The sequence below is a fragment of the Carcharodon carcharias genome, chromosome 5, assembly GCF_017639515.1.
Source record: "Carcharodon carcharias isolate sCarCar2 chromosome 5, sCarCar2.pri, whole genome shotgun sequence".
NCBI lineage: Eukaryota > Metazoa > Chordata > Chondrichthyes > Lamniformes > Lamnidae > Carcharodon > Carcharodon carcharias.
The window spans coordinates 197518155-197540529 of record NC_054471.1 but is presented as its reverse complement, the minus strand read 5'-3'; the positions used below and the strand labels follow the sequence as shown (position 1 = coordinate 197540529).

The 22375-nt window shown below is 42.7% G+C and overlaps 1 protein-coding gene across 4 annotated transcripts in view; it reads left to right on the top strand.

The window, feature by feature from the left end:
* msra (methionine sulfoxide reductase A) overlaps positions 1-22375 on the top strand; it is a 475363-nt gene that overhangs the window by 313934 nt on the left and 139054 nt on the right. For 3 of the 4 annotated variants that reach the window (XM_041188603.1, XM_041188606.1, XM_041188604.1), the window contains exons 4-5: positions 3828-3932; positions 13654-13760. In XM_041188603.1, coding sequence (XP_041044537.1) covers positions 3828-3932; positions 13654-13760 — 212 coding nt within the window. Of the gene's footprint in view, positions 1-3827; positions 3933-13653; positions 13761-14144; positions 14345-22375 lie in introns of those variants that run through there. The other variant, XM_041188605.1, reaches the window with a different exon arrangement.

The following is a 22375-nucleotide window of genomic DNA, read 5'->3' as shown; positions in this document are numbered from 1 at the left end:
CCTGGTATCACGAGCCCAATATTTGTTAAAGTTATAATCCCAAATTCTGTAAGGTCTCATGCCACTCCCAATTCACTCTAATCAGCAGGAACTTCAATAATCATACCTGTCAATTTTGAAAAACTAGTTAAAGGCAGCCGATAGCTTCATAAAAAAAAGCTGAGAGTGCCAAAAACATGGGCTCTCTGATGCTGCACCACGAGGAGTTAGACTGAAAGCCCAGCGGGACACAGCCTGGTTCTGACTTGAACTGCACTTTTCTGTAGCCAGCCTTCTATCATTTGTATTGCTGGAGGAACAGCTGAAGGGCACAGCAGCAATGATGAGGTTAAAAATCACTGATAGGGCCATGAGAGTTCAAAGGATGAAGGTCAAGCCCTCAACAGTTTGATTTTTGACCCTTTTATTGGTATATTTTTCAACGTTTGAGAACCTACTATAGTTCAGTCTTTCAAACCAAGTTAATCCTCCTGGAAGAGTTCGTATTTTAAGTATGAAAACATAAGGGCTTCAGATATGTCACCTGCCATTCTGTAGGATCTAAATCCAGATGCAAAATGTGCATTTGTGAACTGAAATCTTCTTAAAACATGCACCTGCATTAATCCCAATGAGAAGCATATCCCACCCAAAAAAGGATGTTTATCTCCTCATCCTGCGAAGACTTATGAGTTTGTTTGGTTTTTCCAAAGGACTATGAAATGCACTACACATTGTAATGTCAAATCTTTTACTTCACCGTAGGCTGGCATTTATTTAAATTTGTTAACAACACACAGGCAACATCTGTATAGAGGAGAACATGTGGACTGATGTGCCTGTGATCATGCTTCCTTTGTTTATTGTACAGTATCTGGGGCAGAGATTGCTCTTTATTGCTGTTGAACATTCAGTTTGAAAATCTATCTCTTGTGGGCATTTTTGAGACATAGAATTTTTATACATGTATGAAAACTTGGAAAATGCTCAAATAATGAACTCTGGAGCATTTTAAGAGGGAATTTTTGTTTGCTTATGGAAACTTATGTTTATTTAAAAACAGTTTGTGGAGGTAAACTCACCAGTAGTGCAGTACATTTCCTGCTTCTGTGCTCCTAGCATAGCCCAGATGTGCAGTGCAGTAAAGGGTGCATTCACAGGCTCTCCATGACTTTAAGCATCAGCTTTAAGAAGCAGAAAATTTGCACTTAAATACTTTAGGGTGGGGATGAAAAGTCAGGAAGCAACGGAAGATGAGGAAGTTGTTTGCGTGTGTATGTGTGTGCGTGAGTGTGCATGTGTTGAGGGGATGGTGTGTACACGAGGGTGCAAAGGATTAGAATTGGACAATGCAGAGTAATAAGAAAAGGCAAAAAGATAAGAGGGCGAACTACAAGAAAGAAAACCATCAGCACATGTAGCTGGACAAGCAAAGGGGCAGTAGATACAGCAGTGCTTACCTCTGTATTGAAGAACATTGAAAATATTGAAGCAATCTCTTTGTCCATGAAGTTCTGACAATGTAGACCAAGAAGCTGTAATGAGCAGAAACTATAAGTCAAAAGTTGCAACTGTAATAATACATGTGATCTTTAGGTTGATGCTGGTTTGGGGTAGATGGGAATGACTTAACACATCTTTCTATTTTAATTCACCTTGGATTCCTGATAAAAGCTGCTGCAGGATTATAGCTACTGGACACTCCAATGTTTATATTGACCATAGGTTAGTGAGTACAGTTAGAAGTACAGCACTGACCAGTTTGTGTGGTTAATGAACAGCCAGAATAAACTGAACTGCTTTGACAACTAGTAATACAGGAATGTTGATGGAGGTGAAGAAAAGCATAATAATCTGGTCATTAACTATATATTTTTTTATATGGACTGCAAAACTTTCTGCTTCAATGTAATTACACACACATTTCACAGACCAAAGGTTGGATTTTAATCACTGTTGAGTTGCTTCATGAGATATTTGTTTAATTGGTGTTTATTGCTATGAATGAGGAAAAGTTCCCTGCCTCACAGGACATTAGGAGGACTAAAATGTCTTCGTTATTGCGCATTGGTGCATAGTGCTTTTAGTTATTGTCACTCTTTGACTCAATGACTACCCCTTAGTCTTTCTTGATCTTCTGTTGTATTGATATTTAAGCTTCTGCTGAGACTATTTAAGGCAGAGCAAGGGAGCATTGGTCACTTGAGAACCCCTAGCCATCCCTTTCAAAGATGCTTAGTGGGCAAGGCCAAACATAGATGGTATGGATGATAAGGTTTGTAAGATGGCTATTCCTGATCGAGGAGGATTATTCCTAAACAAAAAGGAAACTGCATTTCCCTAACAATTAGTTTCTACAGAGCAGTGCACTTGAAATTTGCTCTCCTTAAACTTATGCCTTGTTAAATGTAAAAGATCGTGGAACATTGTGCATACAATGTTCCACTGAAATAATTTTATCACAGCCTAATAGCCATGATGGTACAGCTCCCTACGTTTCTTTAATTCACAGCATGCTGTCTTTGTAGAGTTACAGGCTGCAGCCCACGTCCACTCTTCACAGCTGCAGTAAAGATTCAATCTGGTGTCTTCCCAGGACCTGGAACTGTGCTGGGAATGCTGCCAAATGGCACCTTTTATTGAGAACTGAGTGAATGTGAATGGAAAGTTCCATTTGCACCGTAGCTCTGACTTTAAATTTGCTTCAAATTAAAACGAATCATGTAAAAGGTGTAAAACACTTACTGGAACATTAGCTGTTAGTAAAAACTCCTGCCTCTTGATAAGCAGTTTGAAGTTGGCTTGGGTTTAGGTGATATTGATTCAGGATGTTGGAAACTGTTACAAAATTCCATTTGTAATTTTAGAATTCTGTAACAGTTTCCAACATCCTGAATCAATGTCACCAAGTTTGCACCTGTCTCTTTACCCACTTTGCACCATAGCATAGGTATTGGTTTAAACTGTGATATCCAGAAATGAACTGGTTCACATTTAAGGACCAAGGTCTAGACAAAGGAATAGAATTGAGTGGTCAACATAAGCAGGGTGGAATTGTTTTATATATGGTAACTACCACAGGCCTGATTTATAAACTGGCTTGCCACTCTTTGGGCGATGCATTTTCATCTTGATCTGTACGCTCAACCTCTTAACAGAGATTTTTAAAATTTGGAAATACAGATTTAGATTTGATTAAAGAGAAAACTACTGTTTATTCCTTTAATACCCTATCAACTGAACAACCACTGAAATTCCAACCTTCTAATCTTTTTATTTGGTTCTGTTCTCACTCGTTGCCTTTTCGAAAGCTAACTAGCTCAGTCGCTTAGCCTATTAACATTAATCCACTGAGAATGGGAGTGTTTTCTATGAGAAATAGACACTAAGTAAACAATGGATTATCTTGTTGGCAACCCTCCCATATACAGGTACCAGTACTAAGAATGAACAGTTGTGTTGAATGCTGAAAATTATTTGGGAGACATTTTGGTAGAGTACTAAATTTTTAACACTCTTTTATTTAATTGTAAACAAAATTATAACATAAAAGAGAAGCTATTTACATTTCTTTACAATTGCTCTGAACTGAATTGCTTATGGGAGCAATTTATAATATGTTTACCTTGGGTCCAAAAAATGATTAATTCCATGAACTTACTTAAAACATTACAAACTGTTTGGTTTAAACAAAATAACAAATTGTTATTTCACAAGACCATTATGGTGTGTGAACGATTACTCATCTGCTGTGCTGCTGTCATTTGAGTTTGCGGTAAAAAATAACAAGCAACAGCTAAAGGCTTATCAAGAGTCTCCTGAATTAGTATTGTGTTGTCTTTCTGTAGGGATGACTGGCCACGCAGAAGTAGTCAGAGTTGTATACCATCCAGACAAAATCTGCTTTGAAAAACTGCTCAAGGTCTTCTGGGAGAGCCATGACCCAACACAAGGTACAGTAATGAATAGACCAGCTCCTCATTATATTCCTAATTACTGCTGTGGTAATTAGTGTTTCAGTAACATGTTTCAAATGAACCTTGAAACCACATGTGGTCCAAACACCGTGAAAAAAAAATGGACAGGAGGAGTCCTTTTTTTAAAACATTGAGACAATTGAACCAGAAAAAATATTGTGACTGCTCAACTCAGGGCTGTTAGCATTGCTTTGAAGAGATTCTATTCCCTCGGCTGAATGAGAACTATTGACATTGTTCATGTACAAGTCTGAAATACAGTTTATTTCCCCTTCCTAACTTCAGTACAACAATGAACATTATAGAAAGAGGCAAACATTATTTTGCCAGAGAGTCAGCACTTGCTTTTGTCAGTATATAAAGGACATAAATGTCTTCACTTTTACTATTGGTCTCTATATCTTAAACTTCTTGTGACCTCAGTGGGTTGATATCACAAAATAAATCTTAGGTATGTAAGTGTTGGTGAGGGGTGATCCTGTGGAGTCTAGTCAGCTCAATATTGGGTTTTCTTTACAGTTTTTATATAATGCCCAGGTTTTCTATTACTATAAAAAAGTGATTTGCAAAGCTGAAATGTTAAAAGGTAGAATTATGGAAATTATCAAATCATAAACCATTTTTTTATTCATAGTGTTCTTTTATAACACATCCCCTTAGCCTACTTATGCTCTAGTGCTTGGCTCACCATGTGCTAAACATGCAACTCGTGGCACTAAGAGGCAAGAAGATCTCTTCACCTGCAGTATTCAAAAGGTTCAACCACAACACATGTTAATTGATGGTATATTCTTTTACACTGCTGGTTAATCTCTAGAACTTTTTTTGGGCCTATTTTCTGATTTCTATAACTTAATTCTGACCTTTAATGACAAATGTTTGCGAGTGCTGCTTTTCTCTTGGTTGCTTGTGGCTGCAGAAGACATGGGTAGCCTGGTAGGACTGCCTATCGGTCTGGAGGAGGATGGGGGGGCAACCAAGAAGACAAGAGAGAGCAGGAGCAGCAGTGAAGAGGGCACATTATGTTGTAAGGTGTGTGTAGTTCAGCAGGTCTCATCAAGAGATTCTGGGTCTTGTATAGTTGAACAATAAGCGTTTATTAACTGCTAGTAACTATATACATATATGCAGTATAAAGTCTAAGTTGGAAGCTGTCTCCATGCTTGCTTCTACTCATGTCTCTGTCCAGTACAAGTTTGCCCTCTAGATTGGGGTCATGTGTTCCTTTACAACACACCGTGGGTTATATTGTACCCAGTTCCACGTTACCCCTTTCTATGCTGGACCCTTATACTGCAATCTTTGGGGAACACTTCTCCTATTTCACTAAGGAGCAATATATGAAGTGCTTCGCTTCACTAAGGAAGTTGTCACCGAGCTATATTATTTGCTGTAGCCACAGATCTAGCTTTGAACCAAGATATGAGCAACACAGCTTGTGGATGTCAAGTTTGTTATAATGCTCATCTTTTATGTAACAGGCTCTGTTCAAGCTGCAGCACGAACCTCTGTTCAGGTGACACCAGTGACAACGACAACAAGTTGTATTTATGTAGCGCCTTTCAATCTATAACATCCTAAGGTGCTCCACAGGAGTGTTGTCAAACAAAATTTAGCACAGAGCCATGTGAGATATTTGGTCGAAAGCTTGGTCAGTGAGGTAGGTTTTAAAGAGAACATACTGATGGAGGTACTTCCACGGGAATGAGGATCTAGGAGGTGTGCAAAATTGGTTGTGGGCAGGAAAACACTTTGACAATATTGGATCACGAGAAGATCCAGAAGCAGTGGAGAAGTGTACTTCAACCTAGAAGTGGAATCTCTGGCCAGGATGAAGCAGAAGCTGAGAAATCACACCTGTCTCCAAACTTTGACAACAGTTTGTCGATACTCCATATCAACTCCACCTTATCTATGTCAACTATGGTCCCTCACCCCTCACGCAATCTCTGGCTTTAACTCTGGACTCCATTCTATTGTCTCTTCCCTCTTACCTGTTTACTACCAGGAAATGCGTATCCTAATAATTGGAGTTTGACATAAACTGCTTTATTTCTAAGTGTACCTTTCACACTCACTTGCAAAGTGTAATATAGCCCCAAACACTCTTAGCATTCTTCAGGGTATAGAAATCATTTAGCTCCAGATAGTGCAGGTTGAAGTCTGCACATCACCTATCCTTGAGTTTCAGATCAAGACGTTTCCATTTTAACCTGATAGTGTTAATTTTTTTCGGTAAGGGAGCATTTTGTTCTTTTGGATTGTGATGGGCTCAGTTTGCAAATAGAGATCTGTCCACTTATTGTTACAGTTTTTAAACCAATGCCAATAGGAAAAAAATGCTGAGGTTCACTTGCCCCTTTGGATATTCTCTAGATTGTAATTGGTTTAGGTCAGTTGGCTTGAGAACTGCTTTCTGTAATTAGATAGGAGTTAGTTGAAACCAGGCAATGTTTCAATGGGAGCTCTGGTAGTCAAGAATAATTGGCATTCCAGGGTCCAGTACATCCTACATGTTTTTTTTATATATACTAGGATGTTATGTCATTATTTGTACTGTATGTGCATTTTTTCATCTACATGCTTTTGAATTGGATTTTTGCACTTATTAAATTGAAGGATGTCTGCTGAATAGTGCACTTTTCTCAAGCTTTTGACACTCAATGTTGCCTTTGAGAACTTAGTTACACAGCAGGAAAGATGTAGAATCAAGGTCCTTCTAATCTGATGCATTACCACTGCTACATTAGTATGAATCTTCCCATTTGTCATGCCTGCTATTCTTATGGTCTCTGAATAACATTGTTAATTTATTGTCATTTACAAACTATTTTGTGCTGCTTTCAGGAAACAAAATTCCTGCTAGGTACTGAATTGAGTTAGCCCAAATAATTCAAAGTGGCAGAAAGAAGAGACTTTCATTTCATTGGCTCTTGAATTGGATTTGAAATTAGAAGTGAAACAAAACAGCATCAGCCTCTGTACAAACCAGCCCTTCTCCCATTTGGACCTCACTACCATACGGAGTGGTACAAACCAGCCCTTCTCCCATTTGGACCTCACTACCATACGGAGTGGTACAAACCAGCCCTTCCCCCATTTGGACCTCACTACCATACGGAGTGGTACAAACCAGCCCTTCTCCCATTTGGACCTCACTACCATACGGAGTGGTACAAACCAGCCCTTCTCCCATTTGGACCTCACTACCACACAGAGTGGTTGAGGCAAATGGAAACTGGGTAAACACTTGAGGGAGAAAGGAATAGAAGGATACTCTCTGGGCATTATCCTTGGTTTCTGGACTTGTTCAAACCCAATTGAATTTGCTTCCATTGTTGCACTGCATCCCAAACCATCACTTATACCATAGATATTCATAGTTTTAGTGAATAATATTACTTGGTTCATATTGAGTATTTAAAAAATTCTTTAATGCTAACTGAAATGAACAAGAAGGTGCTGTTGCACAAAATATGTGTAATAACAACAGCTTTCCTGTTTTTAGCATCAAAGGATTATTGCTAAAATATAGATTGCTATGTGTTATTCTATGTGTATGCAAATTGTTGAAAGGTAGAGGTGTTAGGTTCTTTATTAAATAAAGCATAAAATTTGCAGTTATTATTCTCAGTCCCCAGATCACTAATAAGTGTTGTCAGGAAAGACTGCTTTATGGTGTGACAATGCAGAGGTGTTATGTTCTGTCATAAATTCTGTTCTTACTCAATGCTTTGTCGTTTTTATTTCTAAGACTACACCACCACCTTTAGTTGTGTGCAGTTGCCTGTTCAGCTGTGAAAGAACAGCTGATATACAAGCAATATTTGTTTGCTATCACCATTTTACCAGTGAGACCAAAACTGGCAATGGTGCTGCCAGTAAGTATTAAATATGATATGTCATTAATCCTTCATCGCATCCTCTGCCTTTATGTCTGTTTGTACACCCATGTGTCTCTGAATGCCAACTCAATAACTTTGTAAGCTCTTATTATACTTCACCTCCATCATTCACTTGATTTTATCAAACTGTTCTTTCCCGAAACTAGGTCAGGTGAAAACTGCTTGTTCTATTCATGTGTTTTATAAACCTCAATGTGGAGCCTCCATAACTGAAAGATGTTGATTTTATTTATTTTTCTGTTTGCAAGATTGATGTGAATACCTGATTTCTTTCAAAACTAAGTACATTAGAAACAATGCACTGGTATATTTTACATTCCCCTGCATGTTCCACATAGCCCTGCATTTTTTTTCCCCTTTTCCAAGTATTTATTCGGTTCCCTTTTAAAAGTTACTATCTGCATCCACCAATCTTTCAAGGAATGCATTCCAGATCATAAGGGCTCACTGCGTTAAAAAAATTCTCGTCCTCTCCATTTTGGTTCTTTTGCTAATTATGATAAACCAACTCCTCTGGTTATCTTACTTTTCATATCTTGCTGGACGGACCAGTGGATCTTTTCTTGCCCGTCATTGTTTGCGTGTTCAGACACTGCTCATGATTTTGAACACCTCTATTAAATCTCACCTCTAAGATGAAGAACCTCAGCTTCTCCAATCTCTTCACATCACTGAAGCCCCTCATCCATGGTATTATTCCATTCCAGGATAAGTTTCAATCCTTTGCAAATTTATTTAGCTTGACGGCGGATGTGAGACTTTCTTGATGTTACTCTCAATGTATCATTTCCTTCCATGTGCAGTTAGCTTTCATGTGCAGTTTTTTCAATCAGCTTGCTGCACAATGTTTTATAGAGTGGGGTTTAATTTACGGGTGGCACATCTGCACTTTATTGCAGTGAAGTGCACAGTGCATCAAGGCATTGTGTGGAACAGCATAGAGTTCTGTCACTTGTATTGACAAACTTACAGATAATCCAAATTATAAACCTGTGGAGACATTTTTCAGTGAAAAACTTTTGAGAATATAAATGAAGAATAATTTAAATAAAGTTAACCCTTTAACATTGCACTTTCAATTGTATTGCTGTTCACATCTGACATTTGGCAGCATGTAAGGTTGTCTGATTATTGCTGTGCTCCCACCTTGTTTGGTTGCCCATTGAATGCTATAAGGCAGGGAGAAGACCCAGGCCCCAACTGATGTATCACCCAATGCTGGAAAGGTGAATATTTAGAGGATGAATATTTTGGACCCGACAGACCAGTTACACTTATACAAAGCAAAACACTGCAGATGTTGGACAGAATACTTCATGGAGGCAGGTGCTCCACCCACCAGTTGAAAGGTCAAGGCCACGCCTGCCTCTGCAGGTCAGGGAGGCCTCGGCCATTGTTCTACGATCGTCAGGCAGTTAACTGCTTGAGGTCATGACCTCGGTCCCAACGAAAGAGGATGTCGCGGCCCCAAGGACTGCCAGCCAATCAGATGGCTGACAGCTCTGGTCCCAGCAGTGCCAGCAGGAGCAGTGCCAACTGCTGGGACCGTGGGCAGACCCTGACGAGAAACATGCGGGGAAGCCAGAGCCCAAGGTAATTGGGGGGCGTATTGTCAAGGCCATTGGGCATGTCCCAGAGGGGGGTGGGATTCGGGGGTGGGGAGGGGGAGAACAAGTTGAGGGCAGCCATTTCCATAGTGGGTGTCTTCATTGAGCACAGGATGCCCATACAGGACGGATCTCCCCAGCCGTCAGCATTAACCACAGCTAAAATACCAGTGGGAGGCCCTTAAGAAGGCAGTTAATTGGCCACTTAAGGACCTCAGTTGGTCCAAGGGCAGGAGGGCTGCCTGACATCTATCTCACCACAGTGAAATTCCAGTGGAGGCTGGTAAATGATGGGCACGTTGGCCCCCTGACATTCCACCAGATTTTACATCCCCTTGCCTGCCAACCCATTCCTGGAGGTGGGGGGGTGCTGGGGGGGTGGGATGTAAAATCCTGGCTACTATTTTGTCGATCTGGAGTAGGCTCGTGGAGCTTAACAGAAGGTGAATTTAGCGGGATTGAATTCTGGCGAGGTAAGAGCACCTGTCAGATTTGTCAGATTACCTCACGGGCAGATTTTTCAGGTGGGCGCGATCGGTGGGCTTGGGATTGGCTGGGGAACGGGCTGCCAACTGCTCTTGGCCCAAGACCACAACGTCACGCTGGCCGATTGAGGCCCGCCCAGCACGAAATGTGGCTCCACGATAGTCAGCAAGGGGTGGGCAGGGGGTGGGTGCCTGTTGGCTGCTGGGTCCAAGGGTGACCTGGCGGCTGGTTTAAAAATGGCACTGGCAGCCCCTGGAAGGACGCCTCCTCTGCGTCTTCAATATTGACGTAATGGAGTCGAGTGCATCTGGACACTGCAGTCAGGAGGGTAACTCAGCCCCCTCCCCTGCCTTTCGGGTGAGTACCTGGAGGAGGCGGCTGCCAGGAGGGGTACACCCTCCTCCCCTGAGATGGGAGGAGGAGGCCACCGCACCTCACCAAGCGGGCATGGGAGGAGGTTAGTTGCCATGGCGTGGTGCAGCACGTGAGGCTGTGAGACTGGGGAGATTCCAGCTGTGGAACTGGCCGCTCCCTCCCAGGCGGGGCCAGCACAGGCTCCACTGGCCAGAGGACGCCCGCCAACATCATCAAGGCCAACAGGACAGCAGAGTCAGCAGCTGTCTCCAACGCTGCTGCCAGCGAGGGGGAGGGGGGCAGGGGGGTGGTAGCAGGCGGGGGTCACCAAGATGCAACACTCAGAAACACAAGTTAAAGACACCATGAGCACAAGGGGGACAGGTCACAGGTGATTTTCTGTTCATTTATGTATGGTTTATATATCTGCTGGTTGGACATCAACACCAGTAATTGTAATGTCATTATGCATTCAATGTGACAATAACATTAAAGTTGCTTTGGTTCTTATGGCCTGAGTATGCTTCACCTTTTCTCTTTCTGGTGCAGGGTAGGTCAGTGTATAATGCTGGACATGAGCGGCTCTAAACTTTATTGCACAGGCACTGAGTGGACTTTGGGTTCAAAGGAAAGGGTCATTTCAGACACTCGGGGATGGAGACAGCAGCCCTGTCATGAGGTGGAAGCAGATCTTTGATAGCCTAGCTGAAGGAGCGTTGGATTGAGGTGTCCCTGGTGTCTGTGCCTCCCTGGAGGTTACTGAGGTCTGCCTCCACACCCTCCACATTCTCCTCACCGTGCTCCACTTCAGACTCACTACTGGATTCATCATCTGTGGCCTGTGCAGCTGCATCAAGACCCTCTTCCTCCAGTGGGTGCCCCCTTGCCAGTGCCAGATTGTGGAGAGTGCTGCATGCAACCACTATCAGTGACATACAATCTGGGGGGTACTGGAGTGCGCCCCCTGAGCGGTCCAGGCATCAGAAGCGCATCTTGAGAAGACTGATGGCTGTCTCCACCACAGCCCTTGTGGAGCCGTGGCTCCTATTGTACCGCTGCTCAGCTTCTGTTCTTGGATGGTGGAGAGGTATCATGAGCCACCTTCTGAGGGGATAGCCCTTGTCACCCAGCAGCCATCCATCCAGCCGGGCTGGAGCACTGAAGAGCCCCGGCACCTGGGAGTGTCTGAGGGTGTAGGTGTCGTGGGAGCTGCCTGGGTACCTTGCATATACTTGTAGAATCAGCATCCTGTGGTCACACACTATCTGCACGTTCATGGAATGGAAGTCCTTCCTGTTGACAAAGGCACCGGGCTCACCTGCTGGCGCCTTGATGGCCACATGTGTACAGTCTATAGCACCCTGGACACGGGGGAAGCCAGCAATGGCCGCGAAGCCTCTGGCTCACTGTGTCTGGCTGGCCTCATCCGTACGGTAGAGGGTAAAGGTCAGTACCCACCTGAACAGAGCTTCTGTCACCAGCTTGACACAACTGAGAACAGCTGATTGGGAGATTCCACACAGATCCCCCACTGAGCCCTGGAAAGAGCTGGAGGCATAGAAGTTGAGGGCCACTGTGACCTTCAGAGCCACTGGCATGGGGTGTCCACCCACACATTCGTAGCTGATCTCCGGGCCAATCATCTGACAAATGGAGGCCACAGCCTTCCTTGAGAGGCGGAGCCTCCTATGGCATTGGACCTCAGACATGTTGAGGCAGCTGCATCACCGCCTGTAAACCCTGGCAGCAGGATAGTGGCATCTTCTGCAGCCCCTTCCACCTTGGACTACCTGCTGGCCCTGCTCCCCTTGTGCCTGCATCTCTCCTCCCACAGGTCCCTCCCCTTGGAAGCTGCATAGGGACACCTGGCCTCCTCTCCCTTCTGTCCCTCTCTTCCTCCTCAGAGGAGGAGGTGCCTCCAGCGGAGACCACAATCCCCATCACCAGGGTAAGGGAAGGCTGTCTGATACCTGGAAGGGTCCACACGATCTGAATCCTCTGGGGGCCTTGGAGACACCAATAAGTCCTGAAATGGAGCCTGGAAATGCTAACAATGAAGCCCCGAGCGGAGATGAAGCTGCCAAGCACCAATAAGCAACCAGCAGCAAACTATCTCCAAAACCCCTCTCTACTCACACTGGCAAAGTCGCTGACCCTTGGATGAGGTTTTTGAATTTGGTGGCTGCCCATTTTGTCCATGCGATGATTGTGAAATTGCACGGACAATGTAAAGTCCAGCTTAATTGCCTTTTTAATGGCCTTTACTGACCTGGTCATTGATGGCAGGCGTAGCTCCTACTCCCACGCACACCCGCTAACCGAAATACCATGCTGGTGCACAATGACGTCTGGATGCTCACCCGATGTAATCATGCACAGTTTTACGCTGTGCCCATTCACTCAGCGAAAAATCTTGCCCCTTGTTCCCATTATCGTTCGACTGCAAATCTATACAAAGCAAACTTTAAAAAAAGTTCTCAGTTTGCTGGACTGTCTAGGAACTTATTAAACTGTTTCATGTTGGCAAAGACTCAAATGCCCTGTTAACATTTCACCAAATGGGGATTAACTGAGCTTTTGACACCAGTGGACATGGATTCAAGTACATACGTGCCAAGCACCTCTCTGTCTGGCCAGGACTTGACTCGAGGCTGGCAGTATAACTGATGCAAATGCCATGAAGCAGGTACCACGTTCAAACCCGAACCTGTTGTGCATCAGCGCTGTAAAGTGGTTTCCTCAAACAATAGCTCTGACTGAACATTAACATGTATTTGCATTCCTCAAGGCAATTTAAACCCTGAACCATCTTGGAGAAATGAGCAAACGATTCAAATTTGGCACCTTTAAAAAAATACACTGGCTTGAATATAATTCTCCGTGAACAATAGGATAGGTGAATTTCTATTTTTGTTTTTGTTCAGAATATTTTTTTTGCAGGTTGTTAATTATTTCAATGTTGGCTCTGAAATGTGCGATTACTGAGAATACAATTTTGTTTGCAGGTCATTAGTTGTGGTAGAATAATGAGCACCCTACCCCCATCCAAGTTCTTAATAAAAGAGGAATTTCCTTTATATTGCCTTAGATTTCTCTAACGCAACATCCTAAATTTGCATTCTGTGTTGGTAAGCGCTAAGAACCATGTTTTCCATGAATATTTCATAATTAGCAGCACTGCTTTAATCAAAGACACTCGACAACAGGCACACCTCATTCATTGCTGATCCCTTCTGTCCACCGAGCATTTATTATGAACTGGAAAAGACTTATGGTGAGACTTATTACATGTACATTACATACTGAGGGCTAAATGTATCAACCTTCTCCTTTTTTGATGTGCAGGTATGCGGCAAGGAAATGATATTGGCACACAGTACCGCTCGGTCATTTACCCATACACGCAAGAGCAGATGGCTGCAGCTCTGAAATCCAAAGAGGCCTATCAGGAGGTATTGTGCATAAATGTTTAGAGGGAGATTATTTTCTTTAACTGTTTCGCAGCCAGACATGCGCCACAATCTTATTTTTTAAGCAGCAAAAGGGTTTCGATGCTCTTGCCGTCATCTGGCTGCAGGGGATATAATTATTAATGCAGAGCTGAAATTAACAGCTACCCTTCTGATTGCTTAATTGATAATGGTAACCTGACATGTTAGTGTTCATTACTTTAGTCTTATTCGTAATTAGTTCTCGCTCTAGTTCAAAAGATTATATTTTTCAATCATGAGCAGTTAAGTTTTTGAGCAACATGAAGAACTGGTCTACATTTTCCAAAAGGGGCTTTGAAATCTTAATTCCTCTTTCCTTCCTGTCTCTATGTTGTTGTCTTTTAGACAGAAGAATGAATCTGCAAGCAGCTATTGCACCTTATACGTCAATAAAATGCAGCAGCTGCAGCACCACAGAGCAGAACTTTGTATTAAAAATTCACATTATACAAAATAACCTGAACTGGAATGTTCAAAATATGCTCTCAGCTGTAACACCGGAGAACAATGAATGTTTAATATTTGGTTTGCAAGGGCCACCGGCAAGATAATGCTGCTGTAATAGGTCCAATTGTTTGACTTAAATTGAATGAAATTACATTTTAAAATGTACTTTATTTAAAAATAGATGGAATTCTGAAACCTGACTTACCCCTCCCCATCACACTATTCTCAGAAAGTAGTCAACGCACATGTTCCCACAGAGCTGTAACTGAAACCAGTAAAGTAGGAGCGGATATGATAGCGTAGTGATTATGTTGCTGGACTACTAATCTGGAGGTCAGAATAATAGAATCATGGAGTGATTACAGCATACACGAAGGCCATTTGGCCCATTGTGTCTGTGCTAGCTCTCTGCAAGAGCAACTCTGCTAGTTCTGCTCCTCTCTGCCCTTTCCCTACAGCCTCGCAAATTTTTTCTCTTCAGATAATTATCAATTTTCTTTTGAAAGCTATGATTGAATCTGCTGCTACAACACCCTCAGGCAGCACTTTCTAGATCCGAACCACTCGCTGTGTAAAAAAAAAAGTTTTTCTTCCTGAACCTCTGGTTCTCTTGCCAGTCAGCAGCTTAAACCTGATTCCTGGCCCTTCCACCAATAGGCACAGTTTCTTTCTATCTATTCTATCCAAGCCTTTCAAGATTTTGAATGCCTCTCTCAACCTGCTGTAAGGAGAACAGCCTCAGCTCTGCCAATCTACTGACGTAACCGAGTTTCTCACCCCCGAAACCATTTCTGTGAATCTTTTCTGCACCCGCTCCAGTGCCTTCACACCCTTCCTAAGTTGTGGTGCCCAGAATTGGACACCGGTTGAGGACTAACCAGTGTTTTATAAAGGTTCAGCATACCTTCCTTGCTTTTGTACTGTACGGCTAGAGTTTTCCATTCCATCACAATGGTGGGGTCTCCCGGTCCCGCCGATGTGAATGGAAGGTTTCAATGGCTCTCCAGCCCTGCCAAAGGGAAACCTGCCCCTGGGGGGTGGGGGGCTGGAAAATTCTAGCCTATGCTGGAAAGTCCAGGATGCCAAATACTTTGTTAACCACTTTCTCAACCTGCCTGGCCGCCTTCAGTAATTTGCGCACAAACACCCTCCGGCCTCTCTGCTCCTGCACCCCCTTTAGAATTGTACCCCTTATTTTCTAATGGCTTTCCTCATTTTCCTACCAATATGTATCACTTCACACTTCTCTGCATTAAATTTCATCTGCACTGTGTCCGCTCGTTCCACCAGTTCTCTAGAAGTCTTATCACTATCCTCATCGTTCACAGTATTTCCAAGTCTTGTGTCATCTGCAAATTTTGAAGTGGCGCCCTGCACAGCTAAGTCTAGGTCATTCATATAGTTCAAGGAAAGCAGCGGTCCTAGTACCAGCCCCTGGGGAACCCCATTATATATCACCCTCTACCCCGAAGGACAATGGAGACTGTGAATTAAAATCCTGCTGTGGCAGTATGAAGATGTGAATTCAGTTGAAACTGGTATCAGTAAATGTGGCTATGGACCTATTGACTTGTCATGAAAATCCGACTGGTTCATTTAATGTCCTTTAGCGAACGGTCCACCCCTCTGAAGTGGACTGACAACCAACTCAGTTGCATTAAAAACAGGACAGGCAATAAATGCCATTCAGGTAAACAATACCTACAGCTGAGAAAAATTAATTCAAAAAATACTCACTGGCAGCTTTTACTGGCTTTGAAAGCTTACTCAGTGACACAGCGTGTGATACTGTCGGTGGACTTTGACAGGCATTGATACCAACCTTTCAAACTCTAGGTTTCACTTATTTTGTTAGATTTCTCTTTAGTTATATTACCTACACAAAAAAAAATTTGAAAAGCACTTTGGGGTAATCAGTAAATGGTTAACATTAATGACTGAACTGAACCAATACGTACTGGTTTCAGCCACTGCTGATTATTGAAAGCAGATAGGATGGTTTGAAAATAACGTCTCTACATTAGGAGTTGTATTATGGTACCATTATTGTTATAGGTCTTGTAAGAGTATTGGCACATCCTGCGCTGCTGCTATCTGTTATTTGTAGCTGACACTGCATGAAATGTACTGCAGTGAAGAGCGTGTTATGGTAAATAACCCTTTGAGTGCTGCTGTAAGAATCTTTGCAACAAAACAAAATGATTAAAATTGCAATGATTTTATAACTTAGCCCAAGAGTTTTATGCTAAAGATTGTGCGTTCAAAGCAGGTTCATAATATTTAAGACCAACTCAGGATGATGAGTTGATGGTGGATCCTTTCCCAAGGTGCTCAAACACATGGCAGACATGAGGCAGTCTCCTCCTTCATTTCATGCCAGTGTTAGTTGGGAGTTCTGTGCTGCTATTTAAACGTGGGTAGCGAAACCTGTGACGTTGCAGCGCAAGTGGAACATGGGGAGCAGCTCAAATTGTGACTGTAGCCTTCCAAGTCAGACTGTCGTTCACATACTGAACTTCTGCTCTGAGGGATCCACTCCTGGTGGCATCACAACTATTCACACTGCATCAACTGAAGCTGTTGAATGGATTGTTAACCTCGACATCGAACTGTAGCAGCTTTTTCAGTATTATGAGTTTAAAAAAAGGTGAAACTTGTAAAGGTGTAGTGCTTTGGACAAGACCTGTGATTGAAGAAAACAGTGCCGTCCACCTTCACTATGCTTAGGCTTTGAGATGAGAAGCCCTGTCAAAGGCCTCAAGTGCATATTTAACTGCCTTTCCTTGGTTCTACAGCACAAGGTGTTTTTGTACTGTAGGTGGTCATCTGTCATTACTGGGGTTTTTTGGGCATAATTTCTTACTCTGATTCTTTATGACCACCCCCCCCCCCACCCCCCCCAGAGATTTGTACTTGTATACTGTGTCAAGAAGTTCATATTTTGAAGGCTAGAAGTCATTAATTCTCCTTCCTGACAGGATTGCAAAAGGTTCCAGCAGCAATCAAAGAATGTTCAGGACCTTTCTAGGTAAAATATGGAAAATTGTACTTATGTTATTCTGTACACCTGTGAATATTCCATGCAGTCCACTGGTGATATACAAGTGAACACTGAGAAATTCAGAACTTGGATAGTATAAAACGTTGCAACTTGACCAGAGCAGAGAAATGGACTTGTGGGGCTTAGTTATTGTGGTACTGAACTGACAGCTCCACAACGAAACCCTAATGTTTAAGACGCTGGAGCATACATTATCTTCTTGTGCAATCTTGGAAGCAGTTGCAACATTACAGTACAGTGTGAATACTGAACAAATATATTCGGATTGTGTTGTGGACCAGGGTACTAGAGACAAGAGAACAGTAGGGTCATGTGTCACTAACCAAAGCATACGTTCTTGCATTAAAAATCACCTATTTTGAAATATTGTTATGGGGTGATGTAGCTGTTTTATTGCAATCTATAGTAAATAAATAGGTTCAAATTTAGTATCATAAAATGATTGAGAAACAATTGTACAAATAAGTAATTAATTGTTTTAAAGTCAATGTTGAATCATTATGAATCTTCTATTAGAGGATTTAGTTGTTTTCACATTAACTGAAAATTTATGAAGAATTACTCTAATTAGAATGTATATTTTTCATTGAACAAACCATCAGCTTCACTGCTTATGGTCTACACACTTGAGGCCTAACACACACAGAGAGTGGTTCATGGAAAACTGAGCTAAAGCTCCCTCTGGTGGTTTAATCTCTGCCTTTTCATTTCTGCCATTCTTCTGGCCTCCACCATTACTTGTGTGTGACATCTGTGAGGTGCACTACAGATCTATTACCACGGCAACAGACTCTGTTTTGCCCTTTGATTTTCTGAGGAAAGCAAGTGAGGTCAGGGGTCAGGTGCATATTGTCACGCAGCTGTTTGGAAATCAGCTGTTGGCCTTGGCTATAGCAAGGAGATGTTGGAGGCGACGAGGTTAAGCAGTTCTGAATAACTGCCAGCTGTGTGCATCATGACTGTATAACCAAGGGACCCTAAGGCCAATGTCATTAGCTTTGTCCTCCGATTTGAGAGGGGAAAGGGATGGACGAAGACAATGCTCTATTCCAATAATGTTTAGTTCGGTTTCTGTAGTCAGTTCCATCTGCTGCATCGTGTGCATTGTGTTTCTGTTGTAAGCAATAATTCTGGTGTGTACACAAAACTGAACTGCACGAGCGCTGTCTTGAGAGAAGGTGCATCTTTAAAACCGTGGGTTAAAGTTCCTTCTGTCAGCTTTCCTTTTTTTTTGGGCTTCCTGACAAGGGTGTAAATTCTGTTTCCCCCTTTTTTATACATGGAACCTGTTTGTAAAAAAATATGTTTTAACACGGGAGGAAATTAACTAAAATGTATCACGGGTTGATAAGATCAAAACAATGAGCTAAAATGTCTGTGCAGATGTACATATTCGACTGGTTGTCCCTAGCCTGCTTGCTGATCTTTTGGTCAGGTTATGTAGTCTGAATCGTGTTTCTGAATCTTTTGTTTAACCTTCCTATGGTTATAGTTAATGGACTGTTGGTGAAATAACCTGGTGGATATTGAAGCATTTTACATTTAAGCTACAGGTGACATCATCATGCAGCCACCATTTTGAATGGAATATGCAGTAGGTTTCTCAGCCAGACATCAATCATTTTCTGTGCTCAGTGCCTCCCTGCTTTTCTGTCCCTGTATATCGTATATTTTGTTCCTGTTGACTTTAATTGATATTAAATATTATAGAACGGCGCAGTAAGAATTCTTTAAGGCCGATTATAATTGTTCAGCACGTTTCAAAGCTGCTAACTGAATCATAAGCTGCACAATTTTTGAATGGCAGCTTGTAAAGAAAGTAAAGCGAAATCAGTTGGAAGTTTCGCTTTATTGTACTTCTGGACTTCAGTTGGGAAGAAAGTTTTCCAGAAAGGCTGATGGACTTTTTTGAAGGCATTAATTTTAAAAACGTTTATTCCATTCCCCTGATTCTGGTCCTTTTTTTTTTAGTCCATCCCATTAAATTGGATTGATTTATCAAATTAGCAGTGGCAAATTGCAGAGCTTCTGAAATGTGCTATTTCCTAAACTCTGTGACCGAAAGTTTACTTTGTGATTTTTTTTTTCCAGACTTTGTAAGGAATTGCTGAGTACTTAATCTACAGATTCGAGCAGGAGTCCTGAATAATATTTAAATGCAACGGTTGAAACATATTTCTGACTTTCCAGGCTCCCATGTTAAACAAAATTATAGCTCTGATTTTTACGTTCCAGCCTGTTTTATAGCAGATCTCTCTTGGATATTTGGGTTGGAAATTTCCTCAACAGCTTTGGCAGAAAGAGTAGGAAGCAAAGCTGAGGAAATTTTAAGCTTGCTATTTGCCAATATTTTATTAGAAATCATCACCCTGCACATAATTTCTGTCTGCACAATTTGGTTTTTTGCATTTTTGTTTCAACCTTTTCCTATCATAAATTCCTGTGTCCATATGTATTATGAGTTTTGCCTACGTGAGCCCATTATCTTGTTGAACAGTCTAGCCTTTAGGCTACCAAGTATTTTCCAAAATGCTTTGTAAAAATTTTTAATTCCCCATTTTTTTTATCAGTAACCGAAATTGTCCAAAATGAGGGTTTAAACATAAAAACTGCCAACATGCATATTTCACATGATTGAATTTGTCTACTGAAATCTATTTTTAGTTCTTTAACTCTAAGCTTGGTTTGGAGTTGATATTTAGCCCAAACTTGTGACTACTTGAGTTTAATTTGGATTTTACAGCCTGAGCATGTTCATTTTACCCAATTCCCCAGCACGGCCCTGGGTTCAGTTACAGTAAGCCCCTGTTCAATGTTGTTTTGCCTTAATGTCGATAAGTTATGGGGCCTGTGATCTCGTTGAGTGTTGTAATCTTGTTGAGTGTAATGAAATTCGTTTCAACATCATATCCCGTATGACCCAATTGGCTGCATTTTGTAGCGGACTCTCCCGCTCTCTAACTCTCCACCTTGCGACCTATCCCCGTGCTCGACCTCTGACCTCTCCCCTCGCCCAGCCCTCAGAGCTGTCCGACCCTCCCTAACCCGCCGACTTGCGGCCTCTTCCCATGCCCAACCCTCCGACCTCTCCCCGTGTCCGACCCTCCAACTTGCAGACTCTTTCTCCACGGCCCGACTCGCCCTCTCCCTGGACCTCCCACCCCCTGACTCACCCTCTCACCACTCCCTCTGCATTTCCATCCGAGATCCAGACCTGATCCCGTGCCGGAGCTCCAGGTTTGTGAGTGCGAGCCCCAGTTGTGCAGAGGTGTTGAGCCGGGGCTGTTATAATGTAAAATTTTTTTTTTAAGTGACTGTCGAAGCTGGTCCTCCTGTTATGCCACACGTCTCCAGAGCCCCAGTTCACAGGGCTCAGGGAAGGAAAGTGGTGAGTGGGAGCATTTAGAAAAAAAAATCTATTACAATAGCCCCAGCGTTTGCACCAGCAGAGCTCATCCTGTTCTCAATCACGGAGCTCCAGTTTTAAATCAGATCGGGATCATGAATGGAAACGCAGATTCAGGAGAGGGGAAGCGGCGAGAGGGTGACTGGGGAGTGGGTGGTGCGCAGGGAAAAGCCATTTGGTCAGAGGGTCAGGGAAGGGAAGGTTCTGTAGCCACCAGGAGGATCAGGGGATGGGAGGTTTGGGAATCGGGATCAGTGGCGAGTAGGAGGCACTGTAAGTAGAAAGCTGCATTTCCCTTTTATATTTTTGAATTTATCTCATTAAAAAAAAATATTTCATTTACCGGTGTAGGAATTTAGCTTTGTGAAGTATTTCATTTGACAGGATATAATGTTTAATTTTTTTTTTCCCTGGTGAGGAAGGTCCTACAGAACCTAACTCCAGTTTTCACATGGATTCCTACGGGAACCATTATTTCACTTAAAGTCACCATTTTCAGGAATGCAGCCATAAGCGAGGACTTGCAGTCATTGCACTGATGTGTTATCTTTCTTAGGTTCCCAGCACTTTCTGCTCATGGATTTTTTTCTTGAAGAAATTGTGAAAAACATGACAATTTTCAAGAGCTTAATTGAGATTTCTTTGAAGTGGCCCTGTCACAGAATCACACACTGCACAAGAGGCCCTTCAGCCCATCGAGTCTGCACTGACACATGGGAAACACCTGACCTACCTACCTAATCCCATTTACCAGCACTTGGCCCAGAGCCTTGAATGTTATGATGTGCCAAGTGCTCATCCAGGTACTTTTTAAAGGATGTGAGGCAACCCGCCTCCACCACCCTCCCAGGCAGCGCATTCCAGACCGTCACCACCCTCTGGGTAAAAAAGCTTTTCCTCACATCCCCACTAAACCTCCTGCCCCTTACCTTAAACTTGTGCCCCCTTGTGACTGACCCTTCAACTAAGGGGAACAGCTGCTCCCTATCCACCCTGTCCATGCCCCTCATAATCTTGTACACCTCGATCAGGTCGCCCCTCAGTCTTCTCTGCTCCAACAAAACCAACCCAAGTCTGTCCAACCTCTCTTCATAACTTAAATGTTTCATCCCAAGCAACATCCTGGTGAATCTCCTCTGCACCCCCTCCAATGCAATCACATCCTTCCTATAATGTGGCGACCAGAATTGCACACAGTACTCCAGCTGTGGCCTCACCAACGTTCTATACAACTCCTACATAACCTCCTTACTTTTGTAATCTATGCCTCGAATGGTAAAGGCAAGTGTCCCATATGCCTTTTTCACCACCCCACTAACGTGCCCCTCCGCCTTCAGAGATCTATGGATAGACACGCCAAGGTCCCTTTGTTCTTCAGAACTTCCTAGTGTCATGCCGTTCATTGAATACTTCCTTGTCAAATTACTCCTTCCAAAGCCTATCACCACACACCTCACACAGGGTTAAATTCCATCTGCCACTTATCTGCCCATTTGACCATCCCGTCTATATCTTCCTGTAGCCCAAGACACTCAACCTCACTGTTAACCACCCAGCCAATCTTTGTGTCATCCGCAAACTTACTAATTCTAAACCCCCACATAGTCATCTATGTCGTTTATATAAATGACAAATAATAATGGGATGGAGCACAGATCCCTG